Source organism: Zingiber officinale, chromosome 2B, assembly GCF_018446385.1.
Source record: "Zingiber officinale cultivar Zhangliang chromosome 2B, Zo_v1.1, whole genome shotgun sequence".
Lineage (NCBI taxonomy): Eukaryota > Viridiplantae > Streptophyta > Magnoliopsida > Zingiberales > Zingiberaceae > Zingiber > Zingiber officinale.
Genome location: NC_055989.1, coordinates 87,735,794 through 87,756,996, shown reverse-complemented (window position 1 = coordinate 87,756,996; position 21,203 = coordinate 87,735,794). Strand labels below are relative to the sequence as shown.

The 21,203-nt window shown below is 35.3% G+C and overlaps 2 protein-coding genes across 2 annotated transcripts; both read left to right on the top strand.

The window, feature by feature from the left end:
* The first annotated feature begins 4,720 nt into the window (after nucleotides 1-4,720).
* LOC122046215 (aladin-like) lies at nucleotides 4,721-13,897 on the top strand. The gene is made up of 15 exons (XM_042606794.1): nucleotides 4,721-5,070; nucleotides 5,190-5,245; nucleotides 5,552-5,725; nucleotides 6,667-6,781; nucleotides 6,888-6,987; nucleotides 7,077-7,256; nucleotides 7,496-7,554; nucleotides 8,630-8,717; nucleotides 10,131-10,206; nucleotides 10,488-10,587; nucleotides 12,373-12,424; nucleotides 12,638-12,772; nucleotides 12,856-12,940; nucleotides 13,041-13,111; nucleotides 13,554-13,897. The coding sequence occupies exons 1-14, from the start codon at nucleotides 5,013-5,015 to the stop codon at nucleotides 13,101-13,103; spliced, it is 1,341 nt and encodes a 446-aa protein (XP_042462728.1). The 5' UTR covers nucleotides 4,721-5,012; the 3' UTR covers nucleotides 13,104-13,111; nucleotides 13,554-13,897.
* Nucleotides 13,898-15,065: 1,168 nt separating this feature from the next.
* LOC122046214 (serine hydroxymethyltransferase 7-like) lies at nucleotides 15,066-20,936 on the top strand. Its single transcript, XM_042606792.1, has 4 exons — nucleotides 15,066-16,364; nucleotides 17,705-18,110; nucleotides 20,275-20,376; nucleotides 20,456-20,936. The coding sequence occupies exons 1-4, from the start codon at nucleotides 15,297-15,299 to the stop codon at nucleotides 20,677-20,679; spliced, it is 1,800 nt and encodes a 599-aa protein (XP_042462726.1). The 5' UTR covers nucleotides 15,066-15,296; the 3' UTR covers nucleotides 20,680-20,936.
* Nucleotides 20,937-21,203: the final 267 nt, after the last annotated feature.

Sequence of the window (21,203 nt, the reverse complement as noted above, 5' to 3'; positions counted from 1 at the left end):
AAGTAGATTGACAACAATGGAGAGAATGATCATTCACAATCTCAGGAGATGACTAGGTAGTGGCAAAAGAAGGAGCACGTGGAGTAGGTATATCAGAACCAAAGTACCAGATTCAGTTAAGCCCCCGGTAGAGGTTGTGGGTGAAGCTTCCTCAGTGTCGATATTGAAAGGATTAATGCAAAACATGTTTGACTTGATCCTATTATGTGAACTAGCCATAATAGAAAATAATGGAATATGCTCAAGAAATATAACATGACGAGAGATATATAATTTTTGACCAATAGAATTAAAGTAACAATATCTTTTTTGACCAACACTATAACCCAAAAAGACACACAGAGCAGATCGAGAGACTAATTTATTATGCTCAACATGTGGATAAAGGACGAAGCAAGTGTTAGGATCGATTGCACATGAGAGGGGGGGGGGGGGGGGGAATCACGTGTATTTTAAATATTTTTTTTCAATTTTAAAAATGAGTACAAAGCGGAATTAAAACAAAGTAAGAAAACAAAAGTACATGATCAGTTACTTAGTTCGAAGCCTTCGGTGACTTCTACTCCAAGACCCAAGTCTCTCGGACCTATGATAGGTAATCCACTAAAATCCTCTATCGGTAAACTTCCAGTAGAGTAATCGAGTACAAAGAATATTATGAGAAAAGTGTAACACCCTATACTTTCCTAAGCAATAAAGCAAATAATTGTAAATTAAAATTTACCAACACAATGATGTAGAAGTTGAAGCATCCGTATGTTGGTGTTGGTTTGTCGGCAATAGTTGAATGTAGAAGAACAGTCACGTGGCTACAGCACAACAATATGCACGTAGTCAAGGTAGTCGAATGATGAAAGCATCACATAGAAGTATTGATATATTTTTCTTGGATATTTAACCTCCTTTTATAGATTGACCTGCTTTTACTATATTCATTGAATTCGGGATAAACTTTCTGACTTTGGATCTTATGGATAATTCTATAAAGGAAACTAATTAAATAATTCAGATCTTATCCATTGTTTCGGTTCGATCTGATTTGGTTCGGTTAGGTTCGATCCGATCCTGTTTGATCTAGTTGGATTCACTCTATCCACTTGAGGCACTTCCAATCATTGATTCGACACAGCAATCTTTCGGAGGCCATATCTTTTGACTCCGGACTCGGAATTAGACTTTGTGAGTGGCCACACGTGTATAATTTAAAGATCTATTTTTGAAGATTTGTGTATGTATTTACAACATAGAGTTAGAAAAATAAATGCACAAACAGTTTATTTATGAGTTAGATCCTTTCTTACCAGGACCAAGATCTAATCATGGACTCATCTTAGACTTCCAAAATGGATCTAAGCTGAACCAGTACCTACAATTCTACTGGAACTCGTCCTCACTGGATCTCTCTCCTCTAGTGACTTACCTCACTTACCATTTGCAGTCTCTTAACTTGCCTATTGACCCACCAAGTTTTCCTACCGGAATCACACATTTGGACTTCAGCCAATGGTCTGGAATCGAACATCCCGATTGGGCTTTAGCCAACTATCAGGTCCCATAAACCCAGATGGACTTCCTACTATAATCGCACATTTGGACTTCAACCTAGTGTCAAGTCCTCTAGACTCATCAATTCCTACATACTCGGTAAAGAGATTAGATAACAATACATCTAACTTGAACATATTTGTTATATATCAAAACTCGATTATTAGTGTAACTTACACCAACAACAAGTACAACTAAAAATAAAGAAAAAGGAATAGACAGGAGCATGCTCATACAATTTTTTTAAAAGATAATAAGCCTGAATTGTGTAAGGTTAAAATTTTATTAATCATGTGAACAGCGGTAAGAATTGCTTTTCCCCCAAGAGACACTAGAAACATCGATAAACAATAAAAATGAACGGTTGTTTCAACAAGATGTCTATATTTTTATTCAACTATACCGTTCTATTCAGGAGTATTTGTACATGAGGTTTGATGAATAGAATCATCACAAGCAAGTAAACATGAAAAATCATTGAAAATGTATTCACCTCCCAAATCATAATGAAAGCATTTATGATATTAGAATGTTGAGTTTTCATAAGAACTCTAAGGTTATTAAAAATGGTAAGATAATTATACCCGCGTTCTATAAAATAAACTAAATAGTAGCGAGTGCAATTATTAATAAATGAAACATAATACCTTAACCCCCTTTTGCAGAAATATAAGTGGGTCCTCACACATTAGGATGTATAAGATCAAATGGAGAGTAAGGAAAAAAAGACTTTTATTAAACGGTAAGGTAGAAAATTTGTTATGTTCAGAACTTGCGATCTCAGAAGCTGATTAGGACAAGCCGTAGATAAGAAGGACTCTATATTTTGGATCAACTTAAAATATCATATGTTGTACCTTTGAATGTGAATTTATTATCTTTTCGTTTAAGGCATTCATCTTCTAATTTTTATTTGTGACATTTTTATTTAGGTCATGTTTCAACATCTCGTTTATAATTTTTAACTTCTATAGGAATATTATGACCTTTTAAAAATTATGATATTTTTTATTGTAGTGTTTGTAAAGTGGTTGATTACAAGATTTTCATGAAGCATTTTGATGCAACAATGGTGACTGTTGAGATTGTTGTTGCTGATACTATTGTTACGGTGGTCATTTCTGCTGTCGTAGTGATTTACCTTTGTTCAATAATAACGGATATTGAGATTTCCAACGTCCATTGTCTTTGCAATAAGAACACTCATCATTAGAAATCTTCGAAGTAGACTTATGTTGGTTATGAGGTGGAGGTCGATATGGTGCGACAAAAATAGATGTCGTAGATGGTGCAATAGTCCCCTTATCAACCTGAGACTTAAAGTGAATCTCCTCAGCTAGCAATTCATGTACTATTGAATAAACGGAAGAGAGAGGACTATGATGTAAAATTATCTCATGCAACCTTTAAAATCATCACGAAGAGTCATCAAGAATTGGACCAACGTTGTTCTTCTCTATAAGTGATATAAGTTAGGAATGCTCGCAATTCTGAAGATTCTGTGAGTGTCAACTGGTCTCATAGTTTTGACATGATAGAATAAAAAACTTGGATATTCATAAATTTCTACCGAAGTGCACAGATATCTGTTTCTAATTGATATTGTTTGATTAAGTTAAACCGTGTGTATAATCTTATCAATTGATCTCAAAACCTTTTTGGTAGTCTCACACTTGGCCAACTAAGCATCAATGGAATGTGTAATAGAATTATTGATACATATAATAATCTTTGCATTATTGACCTCCCAAACATCCAACGATTTTGTATAATCAGTAGCTTTGTTGTCTGTTGGTTTAACTTGCTCACCTAAAACATATCCTCATATAGATTTTTCCCAAAAGAATTTTTTTATAACATATCCCTAATACGAATAATTTTTTTCCATCTAGTTGAACACTAATCAATTAAAGCGAATAGTCTGTATGATCAGTAATAGTGACAGAATGAACAATGTTTACGAATAACCAAATAGTAAACAAAACCAAGTTGATGTGAAAATAAAAGAAACCCAATCAAAAGGCTCAGAACAAAAAAAACTGTACAGATGAAAAATTGTACGGACACATCAAAAGGCTCAGTTCAATCTGCAAATGTTGTGGATGTGATTAACAGTCCTTCAATCAAACTATCAAAATCATGAAGATGAATGCTTTAATACCATGTAGAAATCAAAAGAGAGAAAACTAGGGCTTGCTTTATTATATACATTAATAATACAATGTTACACAATAAGAAGTTTATATAGTTAGGTTAAATAGGAAGAACAAGAAAAAGATTAATATGCCCTTAATAGTTAATAAATAGAAAAGCCTAATAATAATAGTAGTAGTATAATCTAAACCTATGTCTACTCGATTTATTTTGATGATTGATAAAATTTTTTTATAGGATCAGATTAGTCATTTCAAGAATTAATTGGATTCTAAGAGCTAAATACTTATATTTAAAAAAATAAAATAGATAAAATAATAGATTGATGGATAAATTAATTTAAAAAGGAAGGTAAAAGATGTAATTTTGTCGGGCAAAAGTTAAATGAGCGTCACCCTTTACGTTTTCGTCAGATGAACATCTCATGTTTTATTAAAGTCAAATGTGTATCTCATATAAAATGATCTATCCAAAATATTTTTTATATTACCTGATTATTCGACCATCTAAAAATTAATTATTAATTTTTACAATAATCATTCGATAGTGTATGATCGTATATACGATGCAGAAGTTAGATGTTATCTTCTACACATTATAGAATCTTCTATAACAATAATTTTATATTATTTTGATTTTATTTATTTGTATAATAATCTAATTAAAATAATATTTTAACTATTAAATTTCTGTTAAAAAGTCATTAGGTGTAATAATATTAATTCAATATAAATTTTAAATTCACTAATCATGTTGGTTGCAGTTTTTTATTTATTTTTTCTAAATATAAAAAATAGAAATTAAAACTGAAAACTCTTCAATGAATAAATCTTAAAAATTTAAGCAAAAAATAATAAATACTTAGGTTTTTTCAACACCTGTTGATTTGTCAAAGGTGAATGATAATAAATATACCCATGTATATATTTAAAAATAAATAAAAAAAAGAAAATTGAAAATAATTCACTAATAAACTTTTCAGAAATTAGTCGGGCTCGACCTCTGTCTGGCTCGCCGTTCGAACGCTGTTCTTTTGACGCTCTATTTATTCGACGGAGTGTTACTCCGCGATGAGTTCTACCCATCAGCCGCCGCCTCCTCCTCCTGCACACCTTCAGCAGACCAACTCCACCGTAGCCGGTCACTGGTGGCGGTTGCTGTTCCCGAAGGATCCTACTTAGGTTCCTTCTGCTCGCGACGCCTTACGACGGAGCAGTCGCGGCCTCAGCGGATCCCTAATTCGAGCGGGAGCTTTCTTCGTTTAAATTTTCCTTCTCGTTCTAGCGTGTATATATTCCCAAGCGAATCACGGAATGCCGAGTTTTCCGCAGCCAGGAGTGGTCACTGTCTGTGAGATTAACCGCGATATCAGTACGGAACCCGCATCGCTCCTCTCTCGATTTGGGGTTTCGTTTATTTCTATTTGCCTACTTAATTTTGTTCATAGAAACTGCTTTATGGTCGTTTTATTATTATTTTTCTTCTCATAGTAACTGCTGAGAGTCTTTCGGATGAACTGGCCAAGGACACTTATGGCAAAATTTTGGTGAGTTTTCCTAGTAACAACCCTCAATATATAGTTATTTTCCCTTTGTTTTCAAACTACCGATTCACTTGCTGATAAGAACTTATGGATATTAATGACATAGATATTTTTCTTTGCATGTTTTTTGGAACAACCTCATAAGATTGAAGTTAAATATGCCACTGAAAAAGATTAAGATCATAGAAGTATCCTTGATTAGTTTTCTTTTTTTCCCCTCTCTTATCTTTACCATTTTGCAACTCTGATGAAGTTTAGATGCTATACGAGGCTGAATTTGGTAACCTTTTGTAACCTCCTTTTCGCTAGGGAGTGATATTTAGTCCGGTTCCTTTCCAACCCGAAGCCTCCAATGTAGAGCAAGTAGCAGGACAGGAACCAAGTGATGCTGCTCCAACAGGGGGTTTTGCTCGTTTGAAGGAAATTGTGGCTGGGTACACTAATCGTATTTTCTTCCCAAATGAAGTTAGATACTCAACAATGGTACTACCTCTTTCTGAATTTCTTATTAGCAATCCAATCACAGATATGTGATCAATACAAAGAACAAACATGAACATCCACTTAAACTAAATAAGCAAGGATCAGAACAAGACCAAGCATATGCTGTCTTATTGTTAAGTGAGAATCTCATGAAAAGTAACTTCAGGGAATGCTCTCATTCTTTTCTTATAATACATCAACTTAGTGATAATTTTTTCACACTCTTGATTCTTCTTTTATTACTGTTAGTTGTGTCCAGTGTTCACAAATCCTAAGTTGTTTTAATTCAGCTAGAGAGATAGGATGACCTTCTGAACTTGCTCAAAAATGTATTTTGGTAGTTTAATATGTCTTTATTAGATGAAACCACTCGTCTGAACCCACCTTGTGATCTAGCCCGTATCTCTGATTTGTATAATTTTCTTTATCTGCAAAATGAACATTTTTTGTCAGGGCAATATTTAGTATAATTTGGTAAACAATCACGTGCAACTATATATTCAAAGGGAAGCTCATATTCATTTTCTGTTTTATTTGGGAATAAGGGGGCTCAGATGATTCAGTTTTTTTTTCTGACAAAATAGAAATATCAAATAATGTCAATGCAAACATATTTTATTTACAGTTCATGTGGTGTCCTTGTGATTTTTAATCCACTGAGGCATTAGAGCCCTTACTAGACAGGGATCTTGCAATTAACCCTTACAAAAATATAGTTTCTTTCTTTGATAGAACTTTGATTGTAGTTTTTAAGATAATAAACTAAGGCCTTCAAGAAATATGGAGAAAAAAATGAATATTAGTTGTGTGTATCTTGCTGTTTGACAATTATAGAATATATCCTAAACAATTTTATTCTACCATACAAATACATCCTCTGTGAAATATAATTATTTCAAAAATTGATATTGCTTTGTTTTCTTTTTTCTATTGGTTATTAGTTAAATATGCTGGCAGACATTGATACACAAAGAGTAAGTTGGCATCCAAAAAGGCATTGTCTAGCATTTGTTTCTGGGCAAAATCAAGTAACTGTAAAGGATTATGAACATTCAGGCAAGTTCTAGAGACCATTATTTGAGAATCAAGAGTTATTTTTTTTTTAAAATGTTACTATTGGTTGATCTGTATGCTTCCATAAAGATGACCTTCTTGTGACCAGATGGTAAAGATCCATGCTTTTTAACCAGTGAATTTCAAAGAGATATCAAAACACTTGAATGGAGGCCAAACAGCGGCATGATGCTCGCTGTTGGTTGCAGGTATCGCATTCTTGTTTCCTAATGCATTTTCATTTAATCCATTTGCCTACTCCATTAGATTTAAATTTGTACAAACATTTCTTCTCCAGGGGTGGAATCTGCATTTGGTCTGCCTCTTTCCCTGGCAATTCAGCATCTGTTCGATATGAAATTACCTCTTCTGTTAACAGTGTTTCTGGAGGTCCTGGAGTTCGATGGATCCTGGTAGATTTTCTCCAAAGCTCTAACAGTGAACTAACAAGCATACTTTCTTGGAGCCCTAATGGGAGATATCCTTTTCTATACTATCGAAACTCGAACCTAACATTGACTGATGTTGTTGTTTATTAGATTTCCTTCATTATAAGAACTGTTCTATTTGAGACTTCAACTTATGTAGAACTATTCAAAGATTCTGTAATGTACTTGACACTACATCTATCTACATCTATGGTACAACCATTTAATGGTTGACTTAGTTGCCTGAGTATAGTAATCTTTGGATGGTTTATTCTTGACATCATAGAACATATCTGGCCTCTTCCTCATATGGTAGTTCATCATTCACAGTATGGGATGTTTCTCAAGGTAAACCTTATCAGTCTATTGTTTTTTTGTGATTATGTATTTATATTGTTTAAATCCACCTGATTGAGTCTTACATGCAAATTGCACCATGTCTTCATTATTTTTATGATCGTTGAGCATATAAGAATCGCACGATATGCATTTGTTTTAAATTAATTGTATAATAATTGGATTTTCCGTTCTATCGCCAGGGCAACTATCCAATGAGTATCTACATAATCTAATTTGTGTCTGGACTTCTTTCTTTATTTAATGCTAGCTTCAATTTTTTCTCCACTTTTTACAATACTTATTTTGGCCATGAATCAAGAGTTTACAAAATTGTTTGACCTTGGTTTAAATGATATTTAATGGTCCAATAGATGACTGACTGTAGACAGGGGGACCACTATGTTTTGTTTTACATTGGGAATGCCTTGCTCATGAGTGTTCTGCTTGGTTCATTTTTACAGTATTGTATGGTGCTGTGCCAATCTGGTACGTAGCCAGTCTGGTTTCTTACTGGTCTGGCAAAATCTTGCTGAGAATGAAATTTCAAAACCTTTTTTGAATGATATTTGTATTTTAAAATCTAATAATATGACACTTCGTCAGGTTCATGGAGTGCTGTCCTTAGCCTTTTAAGTGGAAACTGGCATGCAGGTTTAGCTGAACTAGATATTTAATAGTGTAGACTTATTTTGGTGCATTATCCATGCTGAGCTGCGATCTTGGTAACCATGTGGCATGCTCAGCTGCAGTCTATTTTGAGTGGTGTAGTATACTGGTATTAGCATAAATTCTTGAACGTATTGCAAATACTAGTTTTTTTTTCCGTGTGATTCAAGTAATATTGATGTTATTGCTTGTCCGAACTATTTTCATTCTCCTGCTAGGCACAACTACTTTTTTTTCTCATGGGAATTTCAGTTATCATATTATCATAAAGGACTTAGATCGGTGTTTCTAATGTGAATTTAGGCTTGTCATACACAGTGTGCTGAGCAAGTTTTATTTTCTTGATGTTATCTGTCTTGATAATAGCTGCAGTCTTAGTTAAATTAATTTCTGCTGTTTCTGAAATCCACATGTGTAGGTGTAGGAACTGCTATTCGACGTGGATTAGGTCCACTATCAATGCTGAAGTGGTCACCAAGTGGAGACTATTTTCTAACTGCTAAGCTGTATGCCCAGATGCATCCTTGTCATTTTTCCCTAATAATCTAGAGTTAATTGTTATAAATATCCTAACAGCTACAAACTTTTTACCAATTTTATCCCACCTTTTTATTTTTAAGCTTATGTCTCTAATTCCTACTGTTGGATTTATCATCCATTTCCTGTTAAGTGATGACATGACATGCTATGTTAAGCATGATAATTTTATTTCTGATCAGTTGTCCATCAGCAATACTTGAAACAAATTAATAAACAAAATAGTTAAGAAGAGAAAACCCCCCATAACTTGATCTACTTCCCTTTACCCCCATGAGTCGGCACCCCTCCCTCTCGAGTGACCTCAACATTTTACTAGTTGGCACTTCAATTGGCAACCTATGGCCAAGCCTTTGGCTAACGAGAATGCTTCCACTTTACATTCATGGTTGGCAAATTTGGTGAATCATGATCTGGATTGATCAATGCTGATCTGATTTTGAGCTAGAAATTAGATACCCCCCCTGAATTTCTGAAATGTTGATCAGTCAATGTCAAATTGGAGAAAAATCTTGATTAATTGATAGTAGTTGGTTGAGATGATGTAGAATTGGAGTTGAATCAATTTGTTTTGATGATTTCTCCTATTTCTCAAATGACAGGAGTATCGATGTTCAAATGTGTAGATCTAGATCTAGAATGGAGCCTTGCTTGTGATTTTGAGAGGAAGAGAACTCCAATGAGGGATTTGGTGGTCGTGCAGATAAACCAAAGGTGGATAGGTTGATGTTGGTGCCCACTCTTAGGAGTTCTCAAGGAGGACAAGTGACGTTCTCTCTTCGTCTTCAGTTTTTCTTTATGTTCTTTAGGCATTCTTGAGCAGGAAGACAAACGGCATTTATTGTTGCTATGGTCGTTACTATGGGAGGAGGCGTGAAACAGTTCTCCTGATCCTTGTACCCCAGTAATCTAATTAAAATAATTAATTGCATTTAAATTATTTATAACTTTAAGAAGTATTTAATTATTTCCATTTTTACTAACAATTATTTATTTAATTAATAGTATAAAATATTATTTAGTTTAAATAATTAAAATTGATTAGATTAATTAACTGTGATTTAAATTTTACTAGTCTGTTAAATTTTACTAGTCTGTCATAAAAGTAGCAGCAGCATCAATCTTGAAGGCTTTAAAAAGTGTGCAAATCCTTTCATCCTAAATCAAAGAAAGAAATGTTGTAAAATTGTGCTTTATTGATAATATAAACTATTCTTAGTTCAAAACAAAAAGACTTTTGTAATTTGTAGCATTCATATATGCACATCAAATATAAACATATGATTTTCAGTGTTGACATTTACAGCTAATGATGATATAATGATATTATTTTAAGTATTGACATTTGCATCAATGTATTTTTACTTGTTCTCTCAATGCAGTGATGGAACTTTCTACCTTTGGGAGACGATTACTTGGACATCTGAACCTTGGTCTTCAACCACTGGATATGTCACAGTAAGTAATTTGACTAACAATGTCCTCTGTCTTTAAACAGATTGTTGATTATTCTACTGTATTTATCCTATTTGAAAAGCTTGCTGAAAGTAGCAGAGAAGTAGTATGATTTTATGGGATGGCATTTTTTTTATCCAAATGCATTCTGCATATAGCCACTTCAATTTTTTGGAAAAAAAATAAGCTGATTATTTTTTATTTCTTTATAATTCTCCTTCATCCGATGGCTAAAAACCAATTCTTAAGCAAACCTACATCTCTGTTGTTTGTTAAATCTTTAGGGAGTTGCATGGGATCCTGAAGGACGAATGATATTAATTTCCTTCTCTGAATCTGTAACCTTAGGTGCAATTCACTTTGCATCAAAGCCGCCTTCTTTGGGTACGTTACCTGCTTCTCATTTGAATCCTAGCTTATTGCCAACATCTATAGTCTTTCTTGGCTGTACCAACTAGTGGAATTAGTTCTGTTGTTGACTAGGTTATTTTTGTATGTTCTTGTGTTTTATAAGTCAATATGATGTAAGGTTTTTTATTCAACATACCTCTTATGGGTTGACTAAGCTATTCAAGACTATGTTGTGTTATCTAGATTAAAACTTATCATCTCTTTAGATGGCTCATCTAGGTTGTTACTCTTGCTGTTTATGCTGTTGATCTTCTGGGTATTGGGAATAATAGGTTGCTCTTCTTTAAGCTAAAAATATTAGGAAGTTCACTTCGCTGACACATTGGAAATTTCTTTATCTAATTGATATGGAGGGATATTTCTTTGTCGTTGGTGTTCATTCAAGAGCCAAATAATGTCATACTGGAGTACATTTTGAGAATATTACTCTATTTATAAATAAATTTCAAGCAAAGCATTATTTCAGTAAATAAATTATTTTCATTGGATGCTTGTAGAAGGGCATCTTAAATTCTAATTAGAAGTTTACTTTGGGTTATTGCTCTTACGCTGGGTATACTAGGGTGGGAATTTAGGGGGGAGGGAGAGGAAAAGGCTCACAGATTATGCATGGAGTTTCGTCATTCATGCATATTTTGTGTAACTTTCCCATCTCCACCCCATCCCCTCCTATCTTTCTGTTGCAGCAAACTCACCCGTAATTCAGTGAAACTTACCTTAGGAGCAAAACAATGAATATGGTGGCTTGTTCAAGTACCCAAAGAGGAACACTGATTCATGACTCATGCAAGGTTTAAAATACCTGTACTAGTTGCCATCCCTTATCTAACTGGTACTGCTTTAGTTCTGATGCATACTAATTTACGATATAATCAGCACTGACCTGCTGTGCCAGAAGTTCAGGAAGAGGGAGAGGAAGAGAAAAAGAAAGAAAGAAAGAAAGAAGACTAGAATAGGAAGATGATGAGAAATGGGCTGTTTGTTTTCAAAATTCATTAAAAGGCTCAATGGATTTAGATTATCACAGATATTGCTGAATACGGGCAATGCACATTGTTACGACAGTGAACAAGAGGTCGAATAGGTTGGCATAGGCAGAGTATACCTATCTTTATCTTTTAAACTTTCATGGCTCTCAAAACCAGCCTTCCATTGTCTGATCTATGTCACTTTGACTTGGTAGGAGTATTCACAGCTAAGGTTCTAGTTATCCAATGCCCTATTTTCTAATAGTGCATGCATATGGAATTGTCCGTATCCAACAAATAGTGTTAGTTCCAAAGTGTCAGATGACCAACATGAGTACATGTGAAGTGTCCGAGTATTGATGTAGCTGTTCGAGCAATATAGATGCCTGCCTTGTCTGTACTAGGTGAGACTGACGCCAATATTTACAACTAGATAGAATTTAGAAAATTGACCAGTGTTAGGGTGTGTGCAGTTTCTGAAAATTTCAGACCTGTGAAGGATGAATTTGGAGAACCTTCACACTATACTCCTAGCTACTAAGTTATTAGCCAACTGCAGAACGTGTTTGGCAATATTTGTAATTTATTGTTAAACATTCCAGGGAGATTCTGTATCTTTTTGGAAAGCTTTTGAAAGTAATGGATTTTTTTATATAATATATCCATTTAGGAATTCTTTACTATCTGCACAGCTGCTGTATAATTCTACAGTAATTCATAAATAATCTCCTATTTAGTGGATTGATAAGCATTAATGTGAAACTTTCTGTTCTTGTGTCATTAATCTCAGCTGCACACCTTGTTCCATTGGAGATGCCAGAATTAGCCAGTTTGTCTGCCAGGTAATACTTGCTATTTTCATTTTAATAACTACCTATGACAGGAAATCTTCGATCCATGATACAATCTTGGTGAAATTTGCAATTTTCCAAGTAGCTCATACTACAACCTCTTCTCCTGTGGTTCTTTTCTTTGGTGTTTAGGTATAGCATTGTATCATCATTAACTGTAAATGGCCTATCATCTGTTAATGCTCCGCTGGCGCTCTTTTGCAGAGGCATTGAGAAGATGGCCTGGGATGCTTCAGGAGAACGCTTAGCACTGTCATTCAAAGATGGCGATGAAATGTACAATGGTTTGATTGCTATATATGACACTAGGACAACACCTCTTGTCTCTGCTTCGTTAGTGTTAGTCCTCTCTACTCTGAGCATTATTGCTATGATTTCTACACCAATCTCTTCTAATGAATTTAAATTAATTGTCAAATCAGGGGCTTCATTAGAGGGCCAGGTGAAAAGCCAAAGCCCCTTGCATTTGCTTTCCACAAGTTCAAGCAAGGGCCAATTCTGTCTGTGGTAGGTTATTGCAGCCTCCCCCATTTTAGTACATTTCTGTTTGTTAATCAATTATCTCACTCCTCAATATGCAGACTAATATTAAATCTGTGGATTTCAGTGCTGGAGCAGCGGATGGTGTTGCACATATCCTCTCATTATTCGGTCTCATATTCTTCTTTGATCATCAGGGTAAATGTCTGCCATCTCTCAGCCAAAATGACTAAATTGATTTTCACTTTTACTCCCGTGGAGTTAAATTAGCAGTAACAAGCATTTACATACTTATGGGGATTCAGTTTATCATGAACACAATTTTTATCCCAATTGGCTCATGTGACAAGCTAATTTGAGATATGGATGTTGTGCATTCTGATGTATTTATGATAAACATTCACATTGCACATTGCATAAGAAAGCTCCTATTTTTCTATCCTATCTAAATTTGGTATTTGTATAAACACATTTTGGTTTGGTTATCATTCACCAGTGCTGTTAAGATGCAATTTCAATCTGCTAAAGGCTTTAAGTTTCCTCTTAGTGATTGTTTGATTCGTGTGGTTTAGATAACCATTTTATCATACGACAATAATCTTATGCTGTGGTTTAGTAGTTCACTTCATTTCCTGATTAGGTGGACAGTCCAGCTTTGAGTTCCGAGTGCCTAAAAGTTGCTGATGCACCAAACTTGAGGCCCTCTGTTGTAGATGATGATATTCTAATGAAGTCCGCTCTGCTTGCAAAGAACTGGATGATGTGGACAATTTTCTTCGAAAGCTTATAGTTGCAAACGAGTGGTCGAGTAAAATGCATTTTGGGTTTAAAATTCAAATATGTGGACACTGGTGACAAGTGATAAAAAAGATCTTTATGACTCTTTTATGGTCTCTGCTTTAGCATTCTGCTCATCTGTGACAAGGCTTAGTTGACTAACTTGATCTCCGATTAAAATAAAAAGGCTTGAATAATTGATGGATTGGTCTTGTCTTGAATCACTTCATTGGGTTGGTTGACATAGCTTGATTTTGTTGGACAGAGATAGCTATGGCATGTCTGGTTCGCAGTCCCAAAGCTTCTTCAAGAGTTCTGAAAATATTGAAGATCATGGTGCTTAGAGTTCTTCAAGGTGCTTAGAGTTCTTCAAGGTTGTGTATACTCAAATGGAATACACTTACCCCTGGTAATGGTATAGCGGTTAGGCTTTTCAAGCGTTTAATTAGATATTTAATGGTTGAATTTCAGTTGCAGTATATTGTAGAGATTTTTTTTTTTTTTCTGTGGATAAGCCTCCGTGAGCATTTTTCGTTTTATTTTCATGATTAGTGGGAAATTTTTATGAGATTGGGTCAGTCATTTTTAGGATTAATCGGTTCGAATAGTTAGATATTTATATAGTATAACAATTAGAAAAATAGAGAAAAAACACTTATAGTGATTTTTTAAAAAAAGATTCATAGTTTTAAAATTTATTTAAATATAAATTGTAATAAAAAAAGTGATTACTTTCACTTCGGGGCTCTCTATGATGGTCTCATGCGATCTAAAATGGAAATAAATTATAGGTAGGTTTTATCTAGCACAATGAGTTTTTGCATGTGAGTTAGATGAGTAGCAGTCCTTTGCATGTGAGTTGGATGAGTAATAGTATATTTATCTAGTTAGATGAGTAATAGTATATTTAACTAAATATAAATGATGATAAAATATAAGAAAATGATCATATAGTTAATGTTAGCATAGAATTTAATAGTGATTGTTAGAGTCATCGCTTCAACACAAATTTATGAATTATTTTAAAATTTTAATTTTAATTACAATTTGTAACTTTAAATGTATTTTAAAAAATAAATTTATAGAGCATTTTGGAGATAGAAAAAGATAATTGACGAAGTTATTTGATAATAGATCAAAGGATATAATAACTGAAATATTCCTTTTAAAAAAAAACAGTAACTAAATGAAAAAAAAAATTTGAAAATTTTTCTGAACGATGAGGATTTTTTTTGAGCTCCTCCAAAATCGGTTAATATATTTGCGCGTGATCGTGAGATATTACATCATCGTGTTTGCAGTTCATGTTCACGCCAACAACCAAACCGAAAACCCGTCCAGGTTCACTCCCCGTAATTGTCATTAAGAAGGACAATCACCCCAGTCTTCTCCTGCCTTCGTTCCTTCCGCCCCTTTTCTCTTGTTTTAGGGTTCTTCTCGCATCCAGCTCTCCTCCTTCGACATTGATGGAATCTCGCCTCCTCGCCACGTTCACCTCCTCCTCCTCCTCCCTCTGTTCCTGTTCCTGTTCCTGTTCTTGTTGTTGTTTCTGTTAAATCGGTGTTCGTGTTTTTTTGCGTTTGTTCTGCGTGCCGAAGGTTTCTCCATGGATCTCACCCACCCTCAATCAAATCTCTCACTGGGGTTCCACGCTGCTCCGCCTCCGCTTCCATCTTCGCCGCCGGTGCGTGGCCCGATCCTGGATGACTCGATCTCGCTCCATATCGACTCCGGCCTTCGGGATTCATCCCACAATCCCCGATCGATCCCCTTGCAGCTCCTCGACCAGCATCCTGAGAGCTCGCGTGACGGATCCCTGCGGACGCACGAAGCGGATGAATCCGACGAGGAGCAACAGGAGGAGGAGTTCAGGATTTTGGGGTACGCCATGTGCATCAAGAGGCCGAGGAGAGGGGAATCGAGCTCTTCTTGTTCTTCTACCTCTGTGCTCCCTGCAGCCAAGAAAGCGAAGGTGGAACCCGATCTCGAGACAAGAAGGGCTGCCGTCCGTGCTTGGGGGAACCAGCCCTTGTCTGTTGCCGATCCGGATATATTCAATATCATGGAGAAGGAGAAGAAGCGGCAGGTTCTGGGAATTGAGCTCATCGCATCAGAGAACTTCGTGTGCCGCGGGGTTCTTGATGCCCTTGGGAGCCATTTGACCAACAAGTATTCTGAGGGGTTCCCTGGTGCCAGGTACTATGGCGGGAACCAGTACATTGATCAGATAGAGCGGTTATGCCATGAACGTGCACTCACAGCATTTGGTCTTGATCCTGAGTGCTGGGGGGTGAATGTCCAGCCTTACTCGTGCACCTCAGCCAATTTTGCAGTCTATACAGGGCTACTGCTTCCAAAAGATAGAATTATGGGTTTGGATTCGCCTTCTGGTGGACATGTTAGTCATGGGTACTATGCACCTAGTGGAAAGAAGATATCAGGGGCTTCCATTTTTTTTGAGAGTTTGCCATATAAGGTAAATCCACTCACAGGATATATCGACTATGATAAAGTTGAGGAGAAGGCCATGGATTACCGTCCAAAGATATTGATCTGTGGTGGGAGCTCATACCCGAGGGAGTGGGATTATGCTCGATTTAGGCAAATTGCAGATAAGTGTGGAGCAGTCTTGATGTGTGATATGGCTCACATTAGTGGACTTGTGGCTGCTAAGGTTTGAGTTCTCTCCTCTCTCTTTCTCTCCCTTTGTTTTTATTTTTATTTTTTATTTTTTATTTTTTATTTTTTATTTTTTATTTTATAATTTACTTTCAGTTTGTGGCATATGGTGCGATTTATCAATTCAGTCATCTACCTTTTACTTCACTATTTCTCACAAAGGCTTGAGATGACAATGTTTTTTCAATCTATTGTCATTTGAGAGCCATTTTATTAAGAATAGAATTTTAGATAAACCATGTATCTATCTTTTTCTTCATTAAATTCTACTTGTACTTTGAGTCTTAATGATGATTGAATGCCATATCATGTCTAAACTAATTGCTCATAGTTTAGCACAAACAAGTTTTCCACGACAAGGTTTCTCCAATCTATTGTAAGCCATTTTGGTAAAAATATAATTTTTGATATTTCATTATTCTGTGAATCCTTTCCTTCAATCTATTGTCACTTAAGGGCCATTTTCTTAAGAATAGAATTTAGGCTCGTCATTTGTCCCATTTATTTTTTACTGAATTGTAGTTTTACATGAGTCCCAATGTTGACTGGATGTTATATAATGTGCGTTAATTGCTTAAAGTTAAGCTTTCATTCTTGTGGTTACGTAGTGGGATTACCCTTTTTATTTTTATTTTGCCTGTGCAGTGCAACTTTACTTTTACCTGTACTTGCTATTGCATATTTCTTTAGTTTTATAGATATTTGGGTTGCAAAACTCGCACAATTGATAATATATTATATATTGCTATTTGCTTGATACAGTGACTCCTACCATTTCTTCAAGTTATTGGGCCAAATTTATGGAATTTGCATTTATATACTTTTTTCTCATCATGACATCCTTTATACACAGTGCTCCATTTTATACGTTTTTCTCATATGACATCCTTTATACACAGTGCTACATTTATATACTTTTTCTCATCATGACATCCTTTATAGACAGTGCCAACTAAGTCTGGGATGTGCTAAAAGCGGTTTTGTATAGATCAAAACATATATGGGACTTATTTTGTGTAGGTTGACTTCTTCCATGTTTAGACAGGAAGAGAGGTGAATGCCGATTTTACTAGCATACTGAATTATTTAACGCACTTTCTAGCCTCTTCATAACTGTTTGAAGTTCTGTTTTGGGCTACTGTATTCATTTTTTCTTTTTGGATGGGAAACAACTGTCTTGATATCTTTTACTATCTATAGTTGAACCTTTTTCACAGGGCAATATTATTGTTATGTCTGAGACCTATTTATTTTTTCTGAAGCGAAACTATCATTTTTTAATGGTCTTTAAATTCATGGAAAAGCTTTACTCATTGTGTGCCCAATTGAATTCAGGAATGCTTGAGCCCATTTGATTACTGTGATATTGTTACTTCGACAACCCACAAGGGCCTTAGAGGTCCCAGAGGTGGTATAATTTTCTTCAGAAAAGGTAAAAAACAGAAAAGACAAGGATTGTTTCCTGGTCAAACAGAAGGAAATGACAGATATGATTACGAGGACAGGATAAATTTTTCTGTTTTCCCATCACTTCAAGGGGGTCCACATAATAACCATATAGCTGCTTTAGCCATAGCTCTAAAGCAAGTAGCTACACCAGAATACAAAGCCTATATTCAACAGGTCAAGAAAAATGCTCAAGCGTTGGCATCAGCTTTTTTAAGAAGGAACTGCAGATTGGTTAGTGGGGGTACAGACAATCATTTAATCCTTTGGGATCTCAGGACTTTGGGCTTAACAGGTATGCAACAAGAACAGGCTTTTACATTCCTTGGAAATATATAGTCTTTTAAATTTTGTTATTTTTTTTTGAAAAAAAAACTATCTATTTCGAGTCAGCTACAAGAATCTTATTCCCCATTTAGTGCTATGCAAACTTATATCATTAGTAATATTCAATTTCAATTAAATTATTTTTCATTTTGTTAACTAATGGTTTCTTCAATCTGTCTCTACTCACTATAGTTCTCACTCTACTCGATTCAACTCTTTTTAACTATAGAATATGGTTGCCTTTTAACATGTCCTTGCCATTTCAATATAGTTTCTTTTATTTATTAGTTATTGGGGCCAGACCCTATTGCTCTTGGATACTGATATTTTTTTCTTAACTTGTTTAGCTATACCTTATTAGGGCCACAGATCCTTCTCATATCTACTTTATTAACTTGTCGTGTATGTTTCTTTCTAATAACCAAACATTGATCTATAAAGTATGACCCATCACACCATAGTCTAATGCAAATTCCCTTTTAGCCTAAGGGCATGCAAAGATCATATGAGATTCAAGACTACTTTATTTCAATCCTCATTCTTCATCCTATTAATTATATTCTTCTTTAATCTCTGTTTTTTTGTTAAATGATAAATCTAGAATATCTGAAGTTGTAGGAATTTCATATTATTCCATCTTAGGTATTATGTCTTAACTATTGCATTAAGTGGATTCTTTACTTCTTATTAAAATTACATTTTATATATTCAGTTTTAGTGTTATTTAACTTGAAAATCTTTAATTTCCAAGTGGTTTTTCCTCACTGTTCAAGATTCAAATATAATCTATTTACACTAATCAATTAGCACAATATCATCTATTTACATTAATAATAACATAAGAAGATAAGAAGGGGGGGGGGGGGGAGCCTTAGCACAACGGTAAAATTGTTGCCATGTGACAAAAAGGTCACGGGTTCGAATCCTGTAAATATCCTCTTGCAAAAAAAGTAGGGTAAGACTGCGTACAATGGATCCTTTCCCGGGACCCCGCATGGCGGGAGCTTCGTGCACCGGGCTGCCTTTTTTTTTTTTTTAATAACATAAGGAGATAGAGAGTTAGGTCTAGCCCTTCATTTGAATATAAAGGTCATTGTAAAATCATTTATCTACTTCCGTTTGCTCTAAATTAATGGAGCAAACTAACAACTAAATCGTTCTACTATATTGTTTTTTTTTCCATCATTGTAATTTCTATTTTTTCTCATTTTTCATAAGCCCCTTGATTAGAACGGGGCATTATTGGAATAATGAAAAATGTTCGAGGGGCTTATAGATGTAACAAAACTAGCACCTTTGTACTCAGAACAGATTACAACTGTTGCAGCTGGCCATATTTTCACTGAAATTTCCTGGCCAGATAATCACCGTTGTAACTAGTTCTCTCAGTTATAGGATACTTAAGAGTGAAATCACAGTGGCACTTAGCTACTTGATGTATTTCCCAGTATATTTTTACATTATCTGACTGATATACTTGTTAGATGCTAATATTTGTTTAGCTCCTGACATGCATCTTAGCCATGATTACCAAAGTTATCACACTCTAGGAAAAAAAAAAAGATAAACTCAGTTAGCTTCTATCCCTTAGGGTGATCGGTCTGGTCCTACAGAAATTTTCCACCGGTCATCAGGATAAATCGGGAAGCGCGTGCGGCGGGCACCCTAGAAATCCAACATCCTTTAGTTGTGCGCTAAATTCTTACAAATATGGATCGAACTGCGAGTGCCTAGGTGACAACCTAGATATCCTACCGAGCCGGTCACCCCAGAGCTAGTCAATGCTAACTAGGTGTATCATCACACTCTAGAAAAGAAGGAAAAAAAAAAATGATAAACCCAATTAGCCTTATTGACTAGCCCGTGGAGTAATCGGCTCGGTCCAACGGAAATTGTAAATAGGAAATCGTGCGTGGCAAGTAACCCAAGGCCCAGCATCCTTTGGTTGCACACTTCATTTGGAGGAAATCACACTCTAGAAAAGAGCCCCATGAGTAGGTTATTTATGAAGATAACACTTATTAATTATTCAGATATTATCTGTGTGCCAAACATATGGTATTTTTAGAGTTTATTCTATTGGATTCTTTACTAGAAACATGTAACGATAAGTGATTCTAATTTTTGAGCAGGTAAGATTTTTGAGAAGGTCTGTGAGGCATGCCACATTTCTGTGAACAAAACTCCAATATTCGGGGACAATGGTACTATTTCTCCCGGAGGAGTCAGGATAGGTGAGTTACGACATCCTATGTTTTTTTATTTATTTTAAGCATATGCGGTGTGTAACTACTTGATGTTGGTATCGTGAAGGGACTCCTGCCATGACAACAAGAGGTTGCTTAGAGGGAGATTTCGAAACGATTGCAGAGTTTCTCCTGAGGGCTGTACAAATAGCAAATAACACTCAGAAGGAGCATGGGAAAATCCAAAAGGAGTTCCTGAAGGGCCTCGAGAGCAGTAGGGATGTCATCGAGCTTCGCAGCCAAGTGGAGTCCTTTGCTTCACAGTTTGCCATGCCTGGGTATGATGTTTAGGTAAACAATGAAATGGTTCACAGAGGTACCCACTACTTCGCCTTGTGGGGCTTTTTACTTATCCCGAGTTGACGTACCTTCTGTACAAAAATTTACCTGCCGTTATTTAATTTGTCTGCATACAGGTTCTCTCTGACTTTTTTGTTTTGTTTTTTTTTTTGCAATTTTGCAATCATGTATGTAAACCCATACTATTTCAATTTACACTTGAGAAAGATTGCTGACTGCAATGTGTAAGATATAATTGTTGATTTTAATTCTTGTAATTTCTTCATTTTATGAAGAACTCTAACCCCAACTAAGGTAATGACTAGTTCCACAATGGATGGCAGATTGACTATTATATGTTGTAAAGCTTACCATTGAGTATGGAGTGGAAAAGGAAAGAAAGGAGCGAGCAGACAACCAAGTTCACGTCACAGTCAAATGAAATCGGTGGAATCTCGTGTTGTGCTTTGATTAAAGCATTCAGAGGAAACATTTAAGAGGATCAAAATTTGAATTTTATTTGGGATGAATATTCT

Coding starts and splice junctions, on each gene's coding strand:
- LOC122046215 (XM_042606794.1), top strand. CDS start 5,013: ATGCCGAGTTTTCCGCAGCCAGGAGTGGTCACTGTCTGTGAGATTAAC. Junction 5,071..5,189: donor TGAGATTAACCGCGATATCA/GTACGGAACCCG, acceptor TTCTTCTCATAG/TAACTGCTGAGAGTCTTTCG. Junction 10,588..12,372: donor ATCAAAGCCGCCTTCTTTGG/GTACGTTACCTG, acceptor CATTAATCTCAG/CTGCACACCTTGTTCCATTG.
- LOC122046214 (XM_042606792.1), top strand. CDS start 15,297: ATGGATCTCACCCACCCTCAATCAAATCTCTCACTGGGGTTCCACGCT. Junction 18,111..20,274: donor CAGGACTTTGGGCTTAACAG/GTATGCAACAAG, acceptor ATTTTTGAGCAG/GTAAGATTTTTGAGAAGGTC. Junction 20,377..20,455: donor TCCCGGAGGAGTCAGGATAG/GTGAGTTACGAC, acceptor GGTATCGTGAAG/GGACTCCTGCCATGACAACA.